This window comes from Panthera tigris, chromosome B1, assembly GCF_018350195.1.
Source record: "Panthera tigris isolate Pti1 chromosome B1, P.tigris_Pti1_mat1.1, whole genome shotgun sequence".
Lineage (NCBI taxonomy): Eukaryota > Metazoa > Chordata > Mammalia > Carnivora > Felidae > Panthera > Panthera tigris.
Genome location: NC_056663.1, coordinates 183,319,996 through 183,337,178, shown reverse-complemented (window position 1 = coordinate 183,337,178; position 17,183 = coordinate 183,319,996). Strand labels below are relative to the sequence as shown.

Genomic DNA, 17,183 nt, shown 5'->3' with positions numbered 1-17,183 from the left:
GGGGAGCTCTCTTAGATGTAAAGGACAAAGAAGAAAAACTTGACAAATGATCTAAATTGAAAATATTTATACAGATGAGCAGGCGCTCAGAGAGCCGCAGCGTCTGATAAAAGCAGGGAAGTGTTGCCCCTGCTTAGGTTCTTATCCTTACAAGTTCAGGTGCAAAGGATCCTGCATTAGATCCCACCCTATTCCAAACCCCAAGCTTCTAGTCTGACTGTTTTCCCGCAGAAAGCAATGATGCTTTGTGAAAATCCACAATATTCTAAAAATACATCAGCTGGGCTGCAGCACCACAATTAGTGAAGCTGCTGTCCCAGGAAACCCTCATCACCATTTTGCTTAGATCAGAGAGCGGATTAACTTTGATGTCTGTCTGAACCCCGTGTGAGACACCCCTGGTGGTCTGCTCCCTGCAAGCATTCAATCTTCACATCCAAGGGAAGAAGGAGAAAGTGCCAGATAGGAGCCCAAACCAATTTTTTTTTTTTCTCAGTGATTGAGATGAAAATATGCACCCTAGGACTCCTGACATATCTGACTTGCATCCTGCCTCCTTCTATCCTTGAGCTCTCTCCCCCTTTGCACAAATATCTTCCCCCAGATCCAAATTTCCTTTGGCTTTTGCAAACAAGAGCCCGGCTAGGAAGCCCCAGGCCCTTTGTCTCTGCCATGCGTTGGAGGTCATTGCGGGAATTTCTTTATCGATTAGGGCTTCCGGTGATATGCAACCGAAACAGACTCTGAGTGGACTGAGGTCCAAAGGGAGTTTACTGGAAATACATGGGTGGCCTGTAGAAAGTAATGAAGAACCAAGAATCAGACTGCAAGGGGGGGAATACGGGAATTTGTAGGACTACAGGCGAGTGGGACATAATCTCATCGGAACATTTAGCAATGGAAGAAGAAATCCACTGCGACAGTGCCGTCTGTCCCCGTGTCACCATCCTCATGATTCTTATTTCTGGGAGAAAAGGGACAACTGGACCAGGTTGGAATTGTACCCGCATTCAGACAATATGAACTCACTGACTTTGCAAGGCAGTGTAGATTGGTGATAATTGCAGGTCTCTGGAGCCAGCCAGACTGGATTCGAATCCTGGCTCTACTTTAGCGGCTATTGAGCTAGTCATTCTTGCTGTATCCCAGCCTTTCGCTATGCAAATAGAGAATCAGGAGCTATTATTAGGGAAGGCTGAGTGACCAAAAAGCAATTACTATCCACTGCCGCATCTTATCCCTCTAGCAGACTATAGATGCCATGAGGACAACAGACTGTCTTGTTAATTCACTGCTGGCTGCATCCACCAGCATTTGAAATGTGCCTGGCACACAGTGCTTGGCTCAGTAAACCTTTGTCGAATACACAAATGCTGATGCTTCCTTTTTGTGTTCCCAATCAACTGGTGCAGTGCTTTGCTGGAATAGGCACACAATAAGTCTCTGATTGAATCTGTAAGTCAGTGGGGTTCGCAGAAATGGGAAGAACACTGGGACCAAAGAGACGAACCTATATTTGGTAGCAGTCAGCGGCAGGCAAGTGATAAGTAACTAATTTTTGGTATGATGATGCTAATATGATGATTACTGTATTTGGAGATTGTAGGCTGGCTGCTGGTCGGACCAAAACCTTTAGATCAGCATGAGGGGATAGAGAAACGGCCAGGTTGCTTTGCCACATCACCCTGGAGTGGGGGACGGCGCGTCTGTCCCACATTAGCCCACCTCTGCCTTGGAGGCACGGCTGGTACCCCATGAGGACATCCTGGCACCCTCCATAATGGCTTTCAGAGGCTCTGTGGGTGGGGCTCGCCTGGCCACCCTGCTCGGCTTCCTCATGGAGACAGTGAGGTCTCACGGAGGAGCCTGTCAGTTTAAGAATCATGAAAACTAAACCCCGGTTCTGGCTCAACTGATGGTGTGTGACCCTAAGACAGGTCTCTGGTCTACAAAATAGGGTAATCCTTGACTTGCAGCTCGTGGAATTGTTAAGCAAATAACATCACACTCATGGTGAATTCATCTGGAATGCCTTCCGTTGTTAAAAAACAAAACAACAGGGGCTCCTGGGTGGCTCAGTCAGTTAAGTGTCTGACCTCGTCTCAGGTCATGATCTCACAGTTTGTGGGTTCGAGCCCTGCATCCGGCTCTGTGTTGACTGCTCAGAGCCTGGAGCCTGCTTGGGATTCTGTGACTCCCTCTCTCTCTACCCCTACCCCACTTACACTCTGTCTCTATCTCTCAAAAAATAAGTAAACGTTAAAAAAAAAATAAAAACAAAACAAACAAAAAAACCTCAAACTGGCTTTAGGGAAGAGGGAACTTCATTGGCTCACGTTACTAAGAAGTCCAAGGGCGCGTCCTTTTCAGGCTCAAATGTAATGTTAGCACCTGATTTCTATCTCCCAGCTCTCCTTGTGCTGTACTGTCCTCATTCTCAGTCTCTGAATGGTGGTGCCCAGTGGCTCCAGCATCGAATCCCAAGTTCAAATCCAGATTTTTAGAAGCTGGATAGACTATGGTTGGCTCAGCTTGGGTCATGTAGCCAGAAGGATGCAACTACATTGGATGATCAGGCCTCCGTCCTGTCCCAGTCAATCTCTGTGGTGTGGAAGCCGGGTCCGGCTTGGTTATATGCTTAACTCTCAGAGCTGGAAAAAATAATTGGAGTGGGGGACAGAGGAAACGCCCTCCTGTACCTCATGGATTGAGAATGGGAGAGGAGTGTTTTGCCAAAAGATATTCCAGTGCTATTAACCGAAAGATAAGTGGATGCTGAATTGCTAAAATGACAAAAGTGCACTACACCTGGGGTTTTATATCACGTGATAGCAAGCATGCATCCCAGCTCCTCTCTCTGCTGTGAAGTCTCTGTCCTCACCCTAACAAGCTCTTGCAAGCCCGGGAGGAGCCGCGGCCTCACCCACAGTCATCTGTCTTCCTCTACAGAAGTCCTGCAGCCCGCAAGACGCTATCACTCATTGGCAACAAGCTGCGTCGGGTCATTAGTTATCTTTTTATGTATATGTCCTGTCTCTTCACCCACGTGGCAGGATTCCGGAGAGCAAGGGTCACGTCTTACTCATCCTTGTGTCCCTCGTAGCACTTTGCCTGGTGTTTGGGGCATGGCAGATAGTCCATAAATCTGCTGACAGATCGAACACCTGATTTATATGCCTCTGGAACCACAGAGGTAGAAGTAGCTTGATTCAAGTACAAAACTAGACAAGAGAGGAAACCGGTGCTCTGCGCACCGTTTCTGAAAGATCGTAGATCTTTTCTGGACTAAATAATACTGCTGGGGTCAGGATGAATATCCTCTTGCTCCCCAGCCCCCAGCTGCTGGTAGCATCCTTATTTATGAGGGCTTGAGGGAAGGCCCAAGGGACCTTCATCTCAGCTGTTCAATACCCCTGGGTAGCTCATATGCCCCCACAGCCCACCCAGAAGGATGAAGGATGGCGATCATAGGAAGGGGAGGACAATGTCTATCCTTAGTGGCCTCCCACCGCAAGCCGCAAGACAGAGCCCCAAGGTCCCATCAGTGGGACTGGCTGCTGGCTCTCTGCCTTGCACTGATCCTATTTGCTCCCCATCCTCATTCATAACCCTGACATGCAGCCAGGGGAACAGAGAGAGAGAAGGGGGATGGAAAAACGGGGTCAGAAAACATCTACTTGTAGCTTGGTCATTGAAACAACACTCCTCCCCCACGAGTCTTGGTCCAGAAGCCCCTGTGGGTCCGGTTTAGAAGCCCCCTGCAGGCCGTCCTGGGGCAGGTGAATTGCCCCTTTGTGTCTGAATCCTTCAAACCGCCCTCAAGCAGGTCAACTGACTTGTCCAAAGCCTGCAAAATGGGCCTCCTGATAATGAGGATTAAATGAGGGAGCCACAGAGAGCACGCAGCTCGACACAGAAAGTCACTAAAATCAAACTAAGGGGTGGGGACAATGAGAAAGCGTGACTGGTAAAGGAGGGGGTGATAAAGGAGGTCAGGAGAATGGTGGGTAGAGCGGCTGAGGGGCAGGGGCGGCCAGAACAGGGCCCACAGGACCCAGCCATGCAAAAAGTCCGCTCACCCCTTGGAGGGAGCGCCCCTGACTGGGTGCGCGACTCCGAGGCCCCGCCCCGGGCTGGCCCCACCCAGGCACTGGGGTCCCGCCCCCTAGCCCCACCTCTGTCCTACTGCACCCCGCCCCTCACCCTAGCCCCGCCTCCAAGCCCCGGAAGCGAAAATCGTTCCGCCTCTTCCGAGCGGGGTCACGGCCAGGGCGCCGCGAGCGCTGACAGCCTGCGTGCGGGGCTCTCAGCGGGTCGGGGTGGTCCCCCGCCCGGCGCCATGTCCCGGAACCTGCGCACCGCGCTCATCTTCGGCGGCTTCATCTCCCTGATCGGCGCCGCCTTCTACCCTATCTACTTCCGGCCCCTAATGCGGCTGGAGGAGTACCGTGAGTGACCCGTGACCCCGCGCGGCGGCCTGGTCTCAGTAACAACCCCCCTCCGCCCCCCACCCCCCCCACCCGACCCCCCCAGCCCGCACCTGTACCTGGGGCGGTGGAGAGAGCTTGGCTCGGGAGTGAGGCAGGCCCGGGTTCGAATCCTGCCGTGTGCGGCTCTGTGACCGTGGACAAGTGACCTAATCTCTCATACTCTCAGCATCCTCCTCTATAAATGGCTGTAATAGCTAAAACAAAACCGTTTAGCCTCCACTGAGACTCCAAAGTGGTAATGAAAGCAGTCTGCACATAGTAGGTTGACACCAAATACTAGTTCACGCGCACAGGTGACGTTCGCTGAACGCTAACTGTGTGTCACATTAGGCACACATTGGATCTTTTAATGTGTCACAGCCTCACTTTGAGGTAGGTATTAAAGCCCGTTTTACAGGTGGGAAAACTGAGGCTCCGAGAGGTTGTATAACAGGCCCAAGGTCACATAGCTAATATGTTGCAAGGCAGATATTCCAATCCTGGCCTGTGTCTCCAGGGCTTCTCCCGCACGCCGAGACTGGGAATGGTGATATTGGAGGGAGGCAGATGGAACCCTAATCATCGTGAGCTTGAAGGTGTTTTTATTGCACTTCATTTCCATTCCCAGAGATGCCTTTGAACGGAAATGTTTCGAACCTAAACCCTTAACCTGGGTTTTTGAATTTTTCCTCTCTTTTTTTCCCTCAACTCTTTTTTCAGATTCTGCTGTCTTCCTTCATTTTAAGCGGGTTGCTCACATGACAATGGTGAATATCCTGGGAGTAATTTTCCTCCTTAATCATTCAAGTTCTATCATTCTAAAAGCCAAACTCTCCTTCCTTGAGACCTATACCTCAGCAAGGATTAGCACTTTGATACATCTGAAACCATCTGTCAGAGAGAAAATATTAGGCATTAGAGGCTCATTTTGTTCTCCAGGAAACCTGAATCATCTTGAAGATGGAAGAAGGCCAACCCTGCCCCTGGAGAATATTAGCGGAGGCTGAAAGCTTGGCGATTTGAAGGCAAAAGCTCCGTGTAAATGCTCTGTCCATTACAAATGCTACAACATTTGGTTTCTGGAGGCAGAGCGTTTTTAAGTGCGCACTCACATTTCCTTGTAGCTTCTTTTCATCAGGCAGGATTGAAATGGCCTCTGTGCATTCTGCCTTCCAGCCTGTGTCCGGGCACCCTGCGTCGGGGTAAACACAGGGCTGTGTGAAGCCCTGCATAATCTCGTTCCATCATCCTTCCTGCCTGGATGTCTGCCCCGGGCTGTTTTATTAGGGCATCGAGCGTGGGACAAGGGGTCCTGCGATGGAGCCCACTAGAAAAGTTTCAGTTAGGAAGACTAAAGCAGTGGCTCTCAGCTGGGGATGGTTTTGTCCCCCAGGGGACATTTGGTTCTTTCTGGAGACATTTGTGCTTGTCACAACTGGGGGTGGAGTGGGGTGGTGTGAGGGAGCTACTGGCATCTAGTGGATAGAGGCCAGGGATGCTGCTAAACTTTCTGCAGTGCACAGGACAGGGCCCCGTGACAGAGAATTGCCCCGCCCCAAATGTGCATGGTGCAGAGGTTGAGAAATGCTCATCTAGATCAGATTCAAAAGGTGTGAGTTTGTGCCGTGTAACCCAACACCGCCTCATAGGGATACCCTAGAATCTATGTTTGTCTGAGGTGCTTGAGACAGAAAATCAGGCCTTGTAGGCGAACGTTGAGAGAGCGTGGCTACGATATCTGCATTTTAACTGGAAAGCAGTCTACGCCTGCCCACTTTTCTGGTTCAATTTTAATTAATGTGGCCAACTCTTCTCTAAGAGTCCTAGTTGATTCTTTAAACAAGTAAATAATACGAGACAGCTAGTATTTATTGAAAATTTAGTATCTGTCCGCCTCTCTTCCAGGCACTTCATACATATTAACCCATCTAGTTTCCATTTGTTGCAGCTGCTGTGTGATCATCACTCTCATTTTGTATGTGGACAGTGTGCGGTATGGGACAGTTAAGTGACTTGTGCAAGGACCCAGAGTGGATGAGTCAGAACTGGGGTTGGAACCAGTGCACTTAGTCGACCCACCACCTTACTGTCTCTGGGGGGAGGGGGGCGCGGGGGTTTGTCCGGGGAGGAAGGCAGGTGAGGGTCTAAATCCCTTACTAGATGAGAATCTTAAGGTAAGTCACTTAACCTCCCAGAGCCCAGCCCGTGTCTTCCTCTGGAGCACTGGAGTTAACAGGACTGAGTTTACAGGTTTGGGGATGTATTAGATGAGATAACAGGTGTGGAAACACCTAGTATAGTATTATAGTAGGTATCCCATAAAAATGTTGAAAAAATAAGGAGCCACAGGGCAGGGATATGAGACAAGGAGAGACTGCTGGCTGACCGGGCAGTAAACTGGGGCCCAGGAAGGTGAGGTGTCGGTGACCGGGCCGTGGGAACCTGGCGCATCTGCCACTCATTTCAGCACCTTGAACGCGCATTCAGTTAGCTCCTTTTGCATTTTTTATAACATGGCTTTTAGCACTTACCGTGTACTGGGTACTGTGTCAGGTGCCGGGTGTACATGACTGCACAAGACGGGCAGAGACTTCTCTCCACCTCCGTGTTCCCACCCTCATCCAACCCACTTCCCTCGCCCTCTCCTTGGACTTTGAGCTGGTCTCCCTGCCTCCTCGGGGCCCCAACTACTACTCCTTCTGTACCCAGCAGCCCCAGTAGTCTTTCTGGTTGCTCTTTTGTGGCTGATTTCTATTTGATTTGCATTTGTGGTTAAAGAACAAGGACTGTATGATTTTGATTCTTTGATATTAGTCACGATTTGCTTTGTGGCTTAATACAGGTCAATTTTTGCCACTGTTCCCTGGGTGCTTTAAGTGAGGATGTCATCTCGTTGTTTATGGAGTTCTGTGTGTGTCGATTACAGATCAAGCTTTTTAATTCTGTGACTTAGGTATCTTGAGGCCATTTTATTAGGTGCACACAATATAGAATACTCTGGAGACTTTCTTTCCAAGTATCATTACGTAAAGGGACCTCTTTATCCCTGCTATTCCTCACCAGCTGTATTTGGCCAATATTGTAGTTACCAGCATTGTTTTGGTTAGTGTTTTCCTGGTATATATATCCTGTTATCTTCAGCCTCTGTTTGTCTTTAAATCTCATAACCAGCCTAAACTGGAATTTTAAATTCAGTCTGATAATCCCTTTTAACTGTTAGACTGAGCTCATCTTCATTTATGTTTACTGATGTATTTATATTTGTTTGCCTTCTTTATGTTGTGTTTTCTATTTATTCTTCTTTTTCTATAACTCCTTTATTTTCTCCTTTTCTGCCTTTGAGTTTTCATTTTCTTCTCTTCTATTCTTTTGAAAGTTTTACATTCTCTTGTGATTAAACTTTAAAGTTAGTCAATATCTTTATCCTCCTATGAAATATACAAAGACCTTAGAACGCCTCTCCCTGCCCCACACGCCCGGCCTGCCATGTGTTATTACTACTCCCCAGGCACTTAGGACTTTCAGAGTTTTGTACAGTCACGGATTGTTTCTCCTTGCCCACATGCTTCACTCACCGAACCCTACATCTCACTCTTTTCTAGTGTCAGTTTTCTTCATCCTGAGGTACACCTGATAATATTTCTTTCATGAGCATTTGCAACCGGGAAGGGAAGATTCATTCTGTTTGTCAGAACATGTCTGAACTCCGGTTTTCCCTGTGGCTGTTGGAAAGCCTGTCTCCATGCCATTTGTTCCTTGAATTTGATCATCTTGCTTGCTGGATTAAAATAGTTCCACAGCCCTCTGCTGTCCCCAGCGTCTAGCCAGCGAAGCTCATGGAAGTATTTTAATCAGGAGGGTGAGGTGATCAGATTTCACTGTCACTCCGGGTCAAGGCTGGAAACAAGAAGGCCTTTTACAGGAAAGCTGTTCTGAGAGTAGGGGGAGGTGACTGGAGCCTGAATCAGAGGAGTGGTGTGGGACTGGAGACAAGTACTGAATTTGGGGGCTGTGCCTAAGAAGTAAACCCTCCAGGGTGAGGGAGGAGACGAAGGAGAATGACACTTAATTTCCAGGCTCCGGCAGCTGAGGAGATGGTGGGTTGTTAACTAAGAAACATGAGAAGGAATTGGTTTGGGGAGAGGATGAGCGAGCTCAATTTTGGACATATTGAGTTTTGGGGGTATGGATGTGCTCTTGGAGATTCCCCGCAGGTAGCGGGGTGTGCTAGTCTGAACTGAGGCACTGGCCCTGGGTCGGAGCTGGATGGGGCAGTGGATCAGCACCGGCTGGGAGTCAGAGTCATTGCAGGTAAGGGCTTCCAGGCGGCACTGAGGGACTGAAAGAGATGAGCTGGCCTAGGACAGCACACAGCATTGCATGAACACGGTTGACATCCGGCGTGGTGAACACAGTATTTGCAGAGCAAGTGGTCAGAAGAAAGAGCCTTCAAAGGAGACTGAGAAGGAACAGTCAGAGCAAGAGGATTGAAACCAGCAGAGGAGGCTGTGGGGTCACAAGTCCCGAGAAGACAACTAACTCTTCATGAGAAGGGGGATGGTCAGCAGGGTCAGGCTTCCCGGAGGCAGAAAGAGAAGAAGTGAAAATCCTCATTAGATTTCTGAAAAAGAAGGTGAAGACCGCAGGTTTTCTTGTTGAGGATGCTCTCAGTGGTTTGGTAGTCGTCAGAGAGCAGGCTGCAGCGGACAGAAGAGCGAATAGTGTGTTAAATTGACTAAAGATGTTCGCACAGCGAGGAGCATGCTATATTTGCAGCAGGTCAGGGGGTCTAGGGAGAGTTTTGTTTCAGGGAGAGATGGGACAGCCAAGAGGTGAGGTCTCTGATCAAAGAAAGATGAAGATAATCCGTAGAGTGACAGGTGGTAGGGGGTCTTGAGATCAGATGGAGGAGAGAGCCTTGGACCGAAGGCAGGACACCCCTTGCACCGGCTCAGGAGGGAGGGCAGGTATGGATGCAGCGAAATATAGGTTTGTTGTTGGGAAGTTGTGGGCACTTCTGGGTGATGACTTCTGTCCTCTTTGTAACGCGGCAAGTCCGGTTATCGGTGAGTGAGAGGCACCACCCGCAGCCAGACTCGCTCGCTCTTCAAACACTGCCTTTCCTGAGCTTCTGTGACCACCCCCTCTGCCAGTCGTCTTGCCTTTGCTCTTTCGCTCCTGCCTTTCAGCCACTCCTTCTTAGCCTCTCTTGGTGGGTCTTCCTCTTCTGACCACCTTTCCTCCATTTATATTCCCCAGGACTCTGGGCAGACGGGGGGGAAGGGCAGCGCAGTTCTTGGAAGGCCAGGGCAAGGTAGGCCACACATCCAGTCCTTGAAAAGCGGGGCCAGTGGCTGGCAAGGGAAGAGCCCACACCACGGAGGGCCCGAGTATCGAGTCGGTGCCGGCCCTTCAGCTGGGCCAGCCTGACCAGTGGTGGCCAGCCTGGGTGGGCAGAGACCCCACCCCGTAAGCTACTGGAATGAGCCTCGAGGCAGCAGAAAAGAAGAGGAAGGCTGCTTAGATAAAATAAAGTCAAGGCGATCGCCCAGGCTTTCAAAGCCGGCAACCCACTCTCACAAGACCGCCTTGTTGGGTTTCATGTTGACATTCAGCATGGTCTGCAGCTCTTTACTGACTCAGCCGGACTTTGCTGAGTGTCACACGGATTACAAGGTCAGTGCTACACGTGACACTTCAGTACGAAATGAGCACTGGGGAGTCGGCATTGGCGTTGGCAGTCAGCGATCTCAAAGCAGAAGTATGGGGCCGGTTCTGTTGTACTTCCGGAGGGAGTCCCAGATGATGCTTTTTAGCTCTCAGCCTGCTGGCGCGGCGTGGTTTATTCGAGGAGCCCACGTTTCGGGGAGAGTACAGCTGCTATAGCTAGGGCCTCATCTGGCTTTGCGTCCTAGAGCTAGACCGTGATCCTGAACGTGGCCTTTTAAAAGTAACATGCACTTTATACTCGCCTGTGAAATGAGACAGAATAGGATCATTTTCTGTGATCCTGTTCGTTTTTAACTTTACTTAGATGTGCAGAAGCATAAAATCGTAGAGTTCTGCCAGAAACGCTGTGCTCAGTCTCCTCGTTTAGGTGACTTGTCCAAGGTCACTTGGCACATTGATTGCTGGGTGGACTCTAGACTCTGACTCTCTGACCGTGGCTGCCGCTTAACGATGCCTGTTTCACGTGCCTTTAAGACAGAAAAGAGTGCTTCCTAGCAGAGGGAAAGGTTACAGAATTGCTGTGAGACCTCACTTCCCTACCACCCGGCCGGTTCTTGTATTGCTGTACCTTCTGCCCCAACTGAAGTATGTTGTGTAGAGTCGGAACAGGGTTGTAAGTAATCACTTGTTCCAGAAATAATTCTTACTTCGGAAGGGCATTTTCCCCATGATATGCCAGGTACTAGAATACACTTTTTTATTTTTTTTTACGTTTATTTATTTTTGAGAGAGAGAGAGAGAGAGAGAGACAGAGTGCAAGTGGGGAAGGGTCAGAGAGAGAGAGGGAGACACAGAATCCAAAGCAGCGTCCAGGCTCCGAGCTGTCAGCACAGAGGCCCGACGTGGGGCTCGAACTCATGAACTGTGAGATCGTGACCTGAGCAAAGTCGGACGCTTAACCAACTGAGCCACCCAGGCGCCCCTGGAATACGCTTTTTATTTCTCTCACCATAGAGTCAAATGCAGTGCAGACAGACTAAGGTCTTATTTTCCAACCGGCATTACAAAGCTCCCTGGGTTCAACCAGACTGTCTGGTGAGGAAATAAAAGTGTTTATAGTGTTGGGAGGAGTCAGTCCTTCCAGCGGCCATTTAGTCCCCCTCAGCCTCTGGTTCACACTTGCCACCATGGCCAATTTTCTTTTTTTTTTTTTTTTTTTTAAGTTTATCTAGTTTTTGAGTGAGAGAGTAAGAGAGGGAGAGAGCGTGCATGAGTCGGGGAAGGACAGAGAGAGAGAGGGGACGGAGGATCCAAAGCAGGTTCTGCACTGACAGTGGAAAGCCCGACGTGGGGCTCAAACTACAAGCCGTGAGATCATGACCATTTGGTCCCCTCTGCCACTAGTTCAGTGGGGCACCAGAGCACATCCAGGCCCGGACTACCCCACAGGCAGCTGGAGTGCAGAATGCAAACACTGAAAAAGTAATTTTTAAATTTTTTATTTGCTATTTTAAAAAAAAGATACTTTGAAGTAATCGTAATGGCCCAGTCATAAGGAAGTGTAAGGACTTCCTAAAAACTTGTTTTGCAGTTGAATATTTTAGTTATTAAAAAAAAAATTCCAACCAACAGCAAAGACCTAAGAATAGTATGATAAATCCCTGTATCTTCATCACCTAGATTTGCCAGTTAACATTTGGCCACATTTGCTCCCCACCACCCCCCCCCGCCCCATATATTATATTACAGATCTATACATTCATGCATACATACATACACGCACATAATTACATCTACATATAATTATTAGTATTGTTTTGCTGAACCCTTTGAGAGTAAGTTTCAGGACATTGAGTTTTCATCCCCCAACACTTCCGCATGTATTTCCTAAGAACAAGGGCAATTCTCTTACATAACCACAATGCAGTTATCCAGGCCAGGAAATTTAATATTGACACAATGCTACTATCTCATATACGGTCCATATTCAAATGTTGCCATTTTTCGATTACTTCAGGTTTCGAGTTGCGTTTAGTTTTAACCGTCTGTTGCCAAGGGGAGACAGGGAGGCGGCGTCCTGAGTCTGTTTTCTCACTGGGCACGGCTCCCAGGTCCTCTTCTGCACCTGCTTTTCAGCTTCTAGCTGCTGGCCCATCCCTCGGGCACCCCTGACCCTTATCAGGGGGTGCTTGGGAACACTCTTCTTTGTTGCTTCCTTGTGAATGTTAAAGTAACAAGTCACAGAGTGGAGCTGTTTCACAGTGTGGCCATTCAATAGAAAGATACATGTTTCACTTTCAAAGACTTAAAAATCATTAGGTGGATTCTGTCACTACAATACGATAATCAGCCTGTCCACATGCATTACCAGTTTTCATAATAATGCTTGGCCCTTTGACTGGAGATAATGATCCTCAATTAAAACTACAAATCAAACCACTGCCTTAGCACCAGGGGGCAGAGTCGGGCTTGCTGAGACACTAGAGTGAGGACTTTTCTAACACATTGCAAAGCTCCAGGCCCAGTATTATATATTTGCGTCTTAATCATTTCACTCCTGATAGAAACATGCTCTCTACTGAAAAGTCAGTAATTAGCTTATCCTGATTTGTTCACATGGTTAAAGCCCTGACTTCTGCATTGCCCTTTTCCTGAGGTTCATAGACCCTTGCCGTTTCTCTTAATGGTGGCAAAATAGAAACTTAGCGTCAACTTCAGCAACGTGGACTTCTAAATCCTGAGGGACCGGTTTGTTTTCCTTTTAGCGTATTCCGCATTCACAGATTTTAAAGTGTCTTTGTGTCATATCATGAATTTATATAAGACTGCTTTGGCTTTAGAGTATAAAACACTAATGGATTAAAGAAAACCAGGGGATGTAGATAGGATGCTAATACTGGTTATCACTTGGTAGGAACTAGTTCAGCAAATCGGTTTAAATTGCCTGTCCAAGCCAAAAAAAACGAGGTGGTTGCATAAGGACAAGGATTATAAAGAGATTATGGTCTATTTTAAATAAATCCTTAGCCTCTCTCCAGCCTCATTAGCAATTAGCAAGAAGGTGTGAAGACAGGGGTTCCGCTCTCTTCACTTGGTTCTCCATTGCATTGTAAGAGATTAGGACACAATTAGACATTCTGTCCTTGTTACCAAAAGTCAACTTCCTTTGGTGCTTGGCAGTCTGCCAGTGTCTTCGGCTCCGCGGTACCTGCCTCTTGGAGAATGTGTTCAGTATACTAGGATGTCTGATTTTCTTAAATCTATGGCTAGAAAGCTTTCTGGCAGGTGATCTTTTTTTTTTTTTTTTTTTTTTTTTTTAAGAGCCACCTCTTTCATAATACTGGCAAATGGACCTTTTAGGTGTGGACAGTTGTATCTGTTTTTGTTCCTGGCCCAGATGACAGTGTCGTCTTTTACTAGTTGGCATTTTCTAAGAGCATCTTTGAGACACATCCGCACTTTGAGAACTTACATGTTGACAATACGGTAGGGCTCAACGCTACAGGAGTTTAATGTCTTAGGAAATGAGATCGCCTTTTGTGTTGTTATTTTAGAAAACCTGACACTTGAGAGGCTCCGTTGTCCGCCCTTTGGCCTATCTTGGTCCGGAGGGTCTTGGTTGCCACTTACCTGCGACTTTTCAGAGAGGCCCGGGGAAACCATTGGGCCGTTGTCTGTAATGGCCTTCATTATGCTACGTCTTCCCTCCGTCTCCCTTAGAATTAGATATCAAGATTCACATGATCCCTGTTGGCCAGTATTTTATTTGCCAAAGCAAAACCTAACATTGATAAAACTATCAGGTAGGTCACTTAGGATTGACTTTCTGTCACATCACTGGAGAAGCAGGTTCAATGGATATTCGATTTGGCAAATCCCTGTTCCTTGTACCTTCGTGCTTCTTGTAACATTATGAGAATCCAGAGGCCAGAATAAAGAAAGCAGCCTAATATTAAATAAGAGCTAAATGTGGATTTCAAGAAACACTGTCAGCCTGATTAAAACAAAGGTCTGATTACAGCGTTTAATTACTGTAATTTAGTAGTAAACATCCTTTGGCTCCAAGTCTTTCCCCCGAAAAGCCGCCATTTGTTTGTCAAGATACTTAAAATAATAAGTCTTTGTTTTCACAGACCTTGGGTTTATTCTAAACCACTTAGAAAGATGTGTCAGAGCGCTTGAAGCCCACAGACATAAAATGCCCAATTTCTCTTGGCCCTTGCCTGTTGGGCATCTCCAAAGAGGTGGGCTAAAGCTGCCGGAGCTGAACCTCGCTTACTAATTGGCACAGCACCTGCAATCAATTAGGGAAGCTTCAATTATCCAAACCGAAGCCACCCACCCAAAGATTAATTTTCTGCTCTATTTCCTATCAAAAACATAGCATATTTAGCTCTGGGTCTAGTCCTTCGGCAGAGCGCATTTGAGACATAGAAACTACATCGTTTTCTTGTTAATTGTACTTGTTCCTTCAATTCAGCAGCCTTCCCCTCATAATATCCCACCCACTAGCTCTTTCAGAATTGTTCTTTTTCTGTTGTTTTGTTGCCTTTCCAAAATGCTGAGATCACCGAGAAAAGCTGTTAGTTGGGAGCTTTTTTTTTTGAAGTATGGCTCTCTTTTCCTTTATTGAAAATAGCCAGTCTTTCTGCTCTATAGGATTGAACTTCCATCACGTAAAAGCTGTGAGTTCTGGGGTCTCTGAATTTGGTAGCACTCATGTATGTTGTTTCCCGAATTGTCCCATGCATGTCATTGTCCCATATAAATAGAAAGATTTCTACCACCATGGTCCACCCACATCTACCTACCTACCTTTCCCTCCCTCCCTCCCTCCCTCCCTCCCTCCCTCCCTCCCCCTCCCTCCCTCCCTCCCTCTCTCTCTCTCTCTCTCTCTCTCTCTCTTTCTTTCTTTCTTTCTTTCTTATTTATTTTTGAGAGAGAGGGAGAGAGCAAATGTGAGCAGGGGAGGGGCAGAGAGAGGGAGACAGAGTATCCCTAGCAGTCTCCGCCCTGTCAGCACAGAGCCTGACTCGGGGCTCAAACTCATGAACTGTGTGTGAGATCATGGCCTGAGTCAAAATCAAGAGTCAGACACTTAACTGACTGAGCCACCCAGGGCCCCTCACCATCCCCGCCCCCCCCCCCCCCCCCCCCCCCCCCGCCTTTCTAAAGAGCAGTTTTTCTTCTGTGTTTTTTAGAGAAAGAGCAAGCCATAAATCGAGCCGGTATCGTTCAAGAAGATATACAGCCACCAGGTAAACTTAAAAATCAAAGCAAAATCTCATTTTACCGCTGTGGGGGGGGTGTGTGTGTGTGCTAGATGGTGATTGTGCTGTTCCTTGCACACCCGTGGCTGTTCTATGGGTGCACCCCAAGACTTCATTTTAATATTTCACCCCAGAATGTTTTTTGTGAGTTTGCACGTTCCCTCTTTTGCATTTGATAAGTAGGCATGAAAACCTCACAAGTGTGCGATTGAATGCCAAGTGTGAATAGCTGTTCTGCAGGCTTATTTCCAAGCACCTAGTTAAACACTAGCCTCACGGGAAAAGGCTGTTTGCTTGTGAACTGTTTTAATTGATACAGGATCCTGCTTTATACAAGGCTCAAAAGCTCCCTTTGTGGCTGACTAGTTAGTTACATTCAGATGATCCAAGCTGAGTGAGAATGAGAAGTTTCCAGTTTCTTAACTAAAACTCTTGTAATCTGTGGCAGCGTTCTTTTTTTTTTTTTTTTTTGTTTAGTTTTTGTTAACTAGGCCAGATACGTAGCTTCCTGTTGTGTGGCCATTTCTGAGCCATTTTGAAATCTGTCATGGCGGCCATGGCCTCCCAGCCGTCACTTTCCAGGACTCTGGCAGCTTACCCGCACTGTCTCAAACTATGTGGGAGTTGCACGACTCAATTCTGATGTCATTTCGCTTGTTTGCCGTTGAGGGAAGTGGTAGAAAGTTTAAAACGAATCCTGTTTTGATTCATGTTTCTTTCTCTAGGGTTAAAAGTGTGGTCTGATCCATTTGGCAGGAAATGAGAAGGCTATCAGCACCTCAATTATGAAAGACATCTTCTTGCTTTCGATTCTGCAGCAAGCACAATAAATGGCCTCGCTACAGAACGATGGCTGGAGAAGAAAAGTCCGTAAGGCTGAAAATAAGAGCACTGTGCACAAGGATTAATATTTCCCTTCTTAGGTATCAAAAGAACCCTGGAGCAAATCACACCATTAGGGAGGTTTTCATGATTCGCTTTACTTTCTAAAAATGAAGCTGTCTCACCCAGCTGTGTTTGGAGGAGTTCTACTTATTATTCAGTCTCTGCTGCTCTCCCAGCCGAGCTGTGATGTGAATGCAAGCAGCCAGTAGACTCGGGAAGGTCCTAGTCTGTGTGGCCATCTCCCAAATAGGAAATTTCAGTGGAACGCCACCGTGCTGAGCAGCCCCATGGGGCTCTTTGAAAATGGGCAAGTTGATAAAACTCTTTGACGACAAGGTGCACTGTACTCTTGAAGAATAACCAGTTCAGCTTAACCGTCTTGTCGGAGGCTGCCGAGTGTTGGGGTAGAAATCCGTGTTGAATTAACAGAAGTGACAATGTGTGTATTAAAGTGGATCTATTCTTAATTCACAATGGTGTAGGTTTTGTGTTTTTTGTTTTTTTTTTTTTGAAAATCCTTTGTCAACTCCGTAAGTTACACTAAGAAGCCCTGTTTGGCTGGACGGTGTTTGACTAGATGTTCGGCGGCCTGGCATTTGTCGTTGTGTCTACAGGTAAACATTTTCAAGGTAAATAGCACATTTGTTGACACAGGTGACTTGTTGCTCACGGTGTCCTACCAGGGACCCCACCGGGTGCTGCAGAGGGGAGGGTGACTATACCTTTGTCCCTCTGGTGCTCGGCCTGGCCCCTTACTAGATTATACGCCTTTGAAGAGATACCTCTTTTTCACCTTCAGGTTTCTCAGAGTGCCTTGCACATTACCGTAGGTTCTCCTTGGACGAGCTGCCTGATGATGTAATTTCATTACTGTGAGCTGGGAGTTTGC

At 47.5% G+C, this 17,183-nt stretch overlaps 1 protein-coding gene across 1 annotated transcript; it reads left to right on the top strand.

Annotated features, from left to right (window-relative positions):
• The first annotated feature begins 4,251 nt into the window (after positions 1-4,251).
• On the top strand, positions 4,252-16,768 carry SMIM20 (small integral membrane protein 20). Its single transcript, XM_042984824.1, has 3 exons — positions 4,252-4,448; positions 15,341-15,397; positions 16,135-16,768. The coding sequence occupies exons 1-3, from the start codon at positions 4,340-4,342 to the stop codon at positions 16,170-16,172; spliced, it is 204 nt and encodes a 67-aa protein (XP_042840758.1). The 5' UTR covers positions 4,252-4,339; the 3' UTR covers positions 16,173-16,768.
• Positions 16,769-17,183: the final 415 nt, after the last annotated feature.

Bases quoted from the DNA above. Each gene is read 5' to 3' on its own strand.
- SMIM20 (XM_042984824.1), top strand. From the start codon at position 4,340: ATGTCCCGGAACCTGCGCACCGCGCTCATCTTCGGCGGCTTCATCTCC. The intron at 4,449-15,340 runs GTGAGTGACCCG...TGTGTTTTTTAG, and splicing joins AATGCGGCTGGAGGAGTACC to AGAAAGAGCAAGCCATAAAT. The intron at 15,398-16,134 runs GTAAACTTAAAA...TTCTTTCTCTAG, and splicing joins AGAAGATATACAGCCACCAG to GGTTAAAAGTGTGGTCTGAT.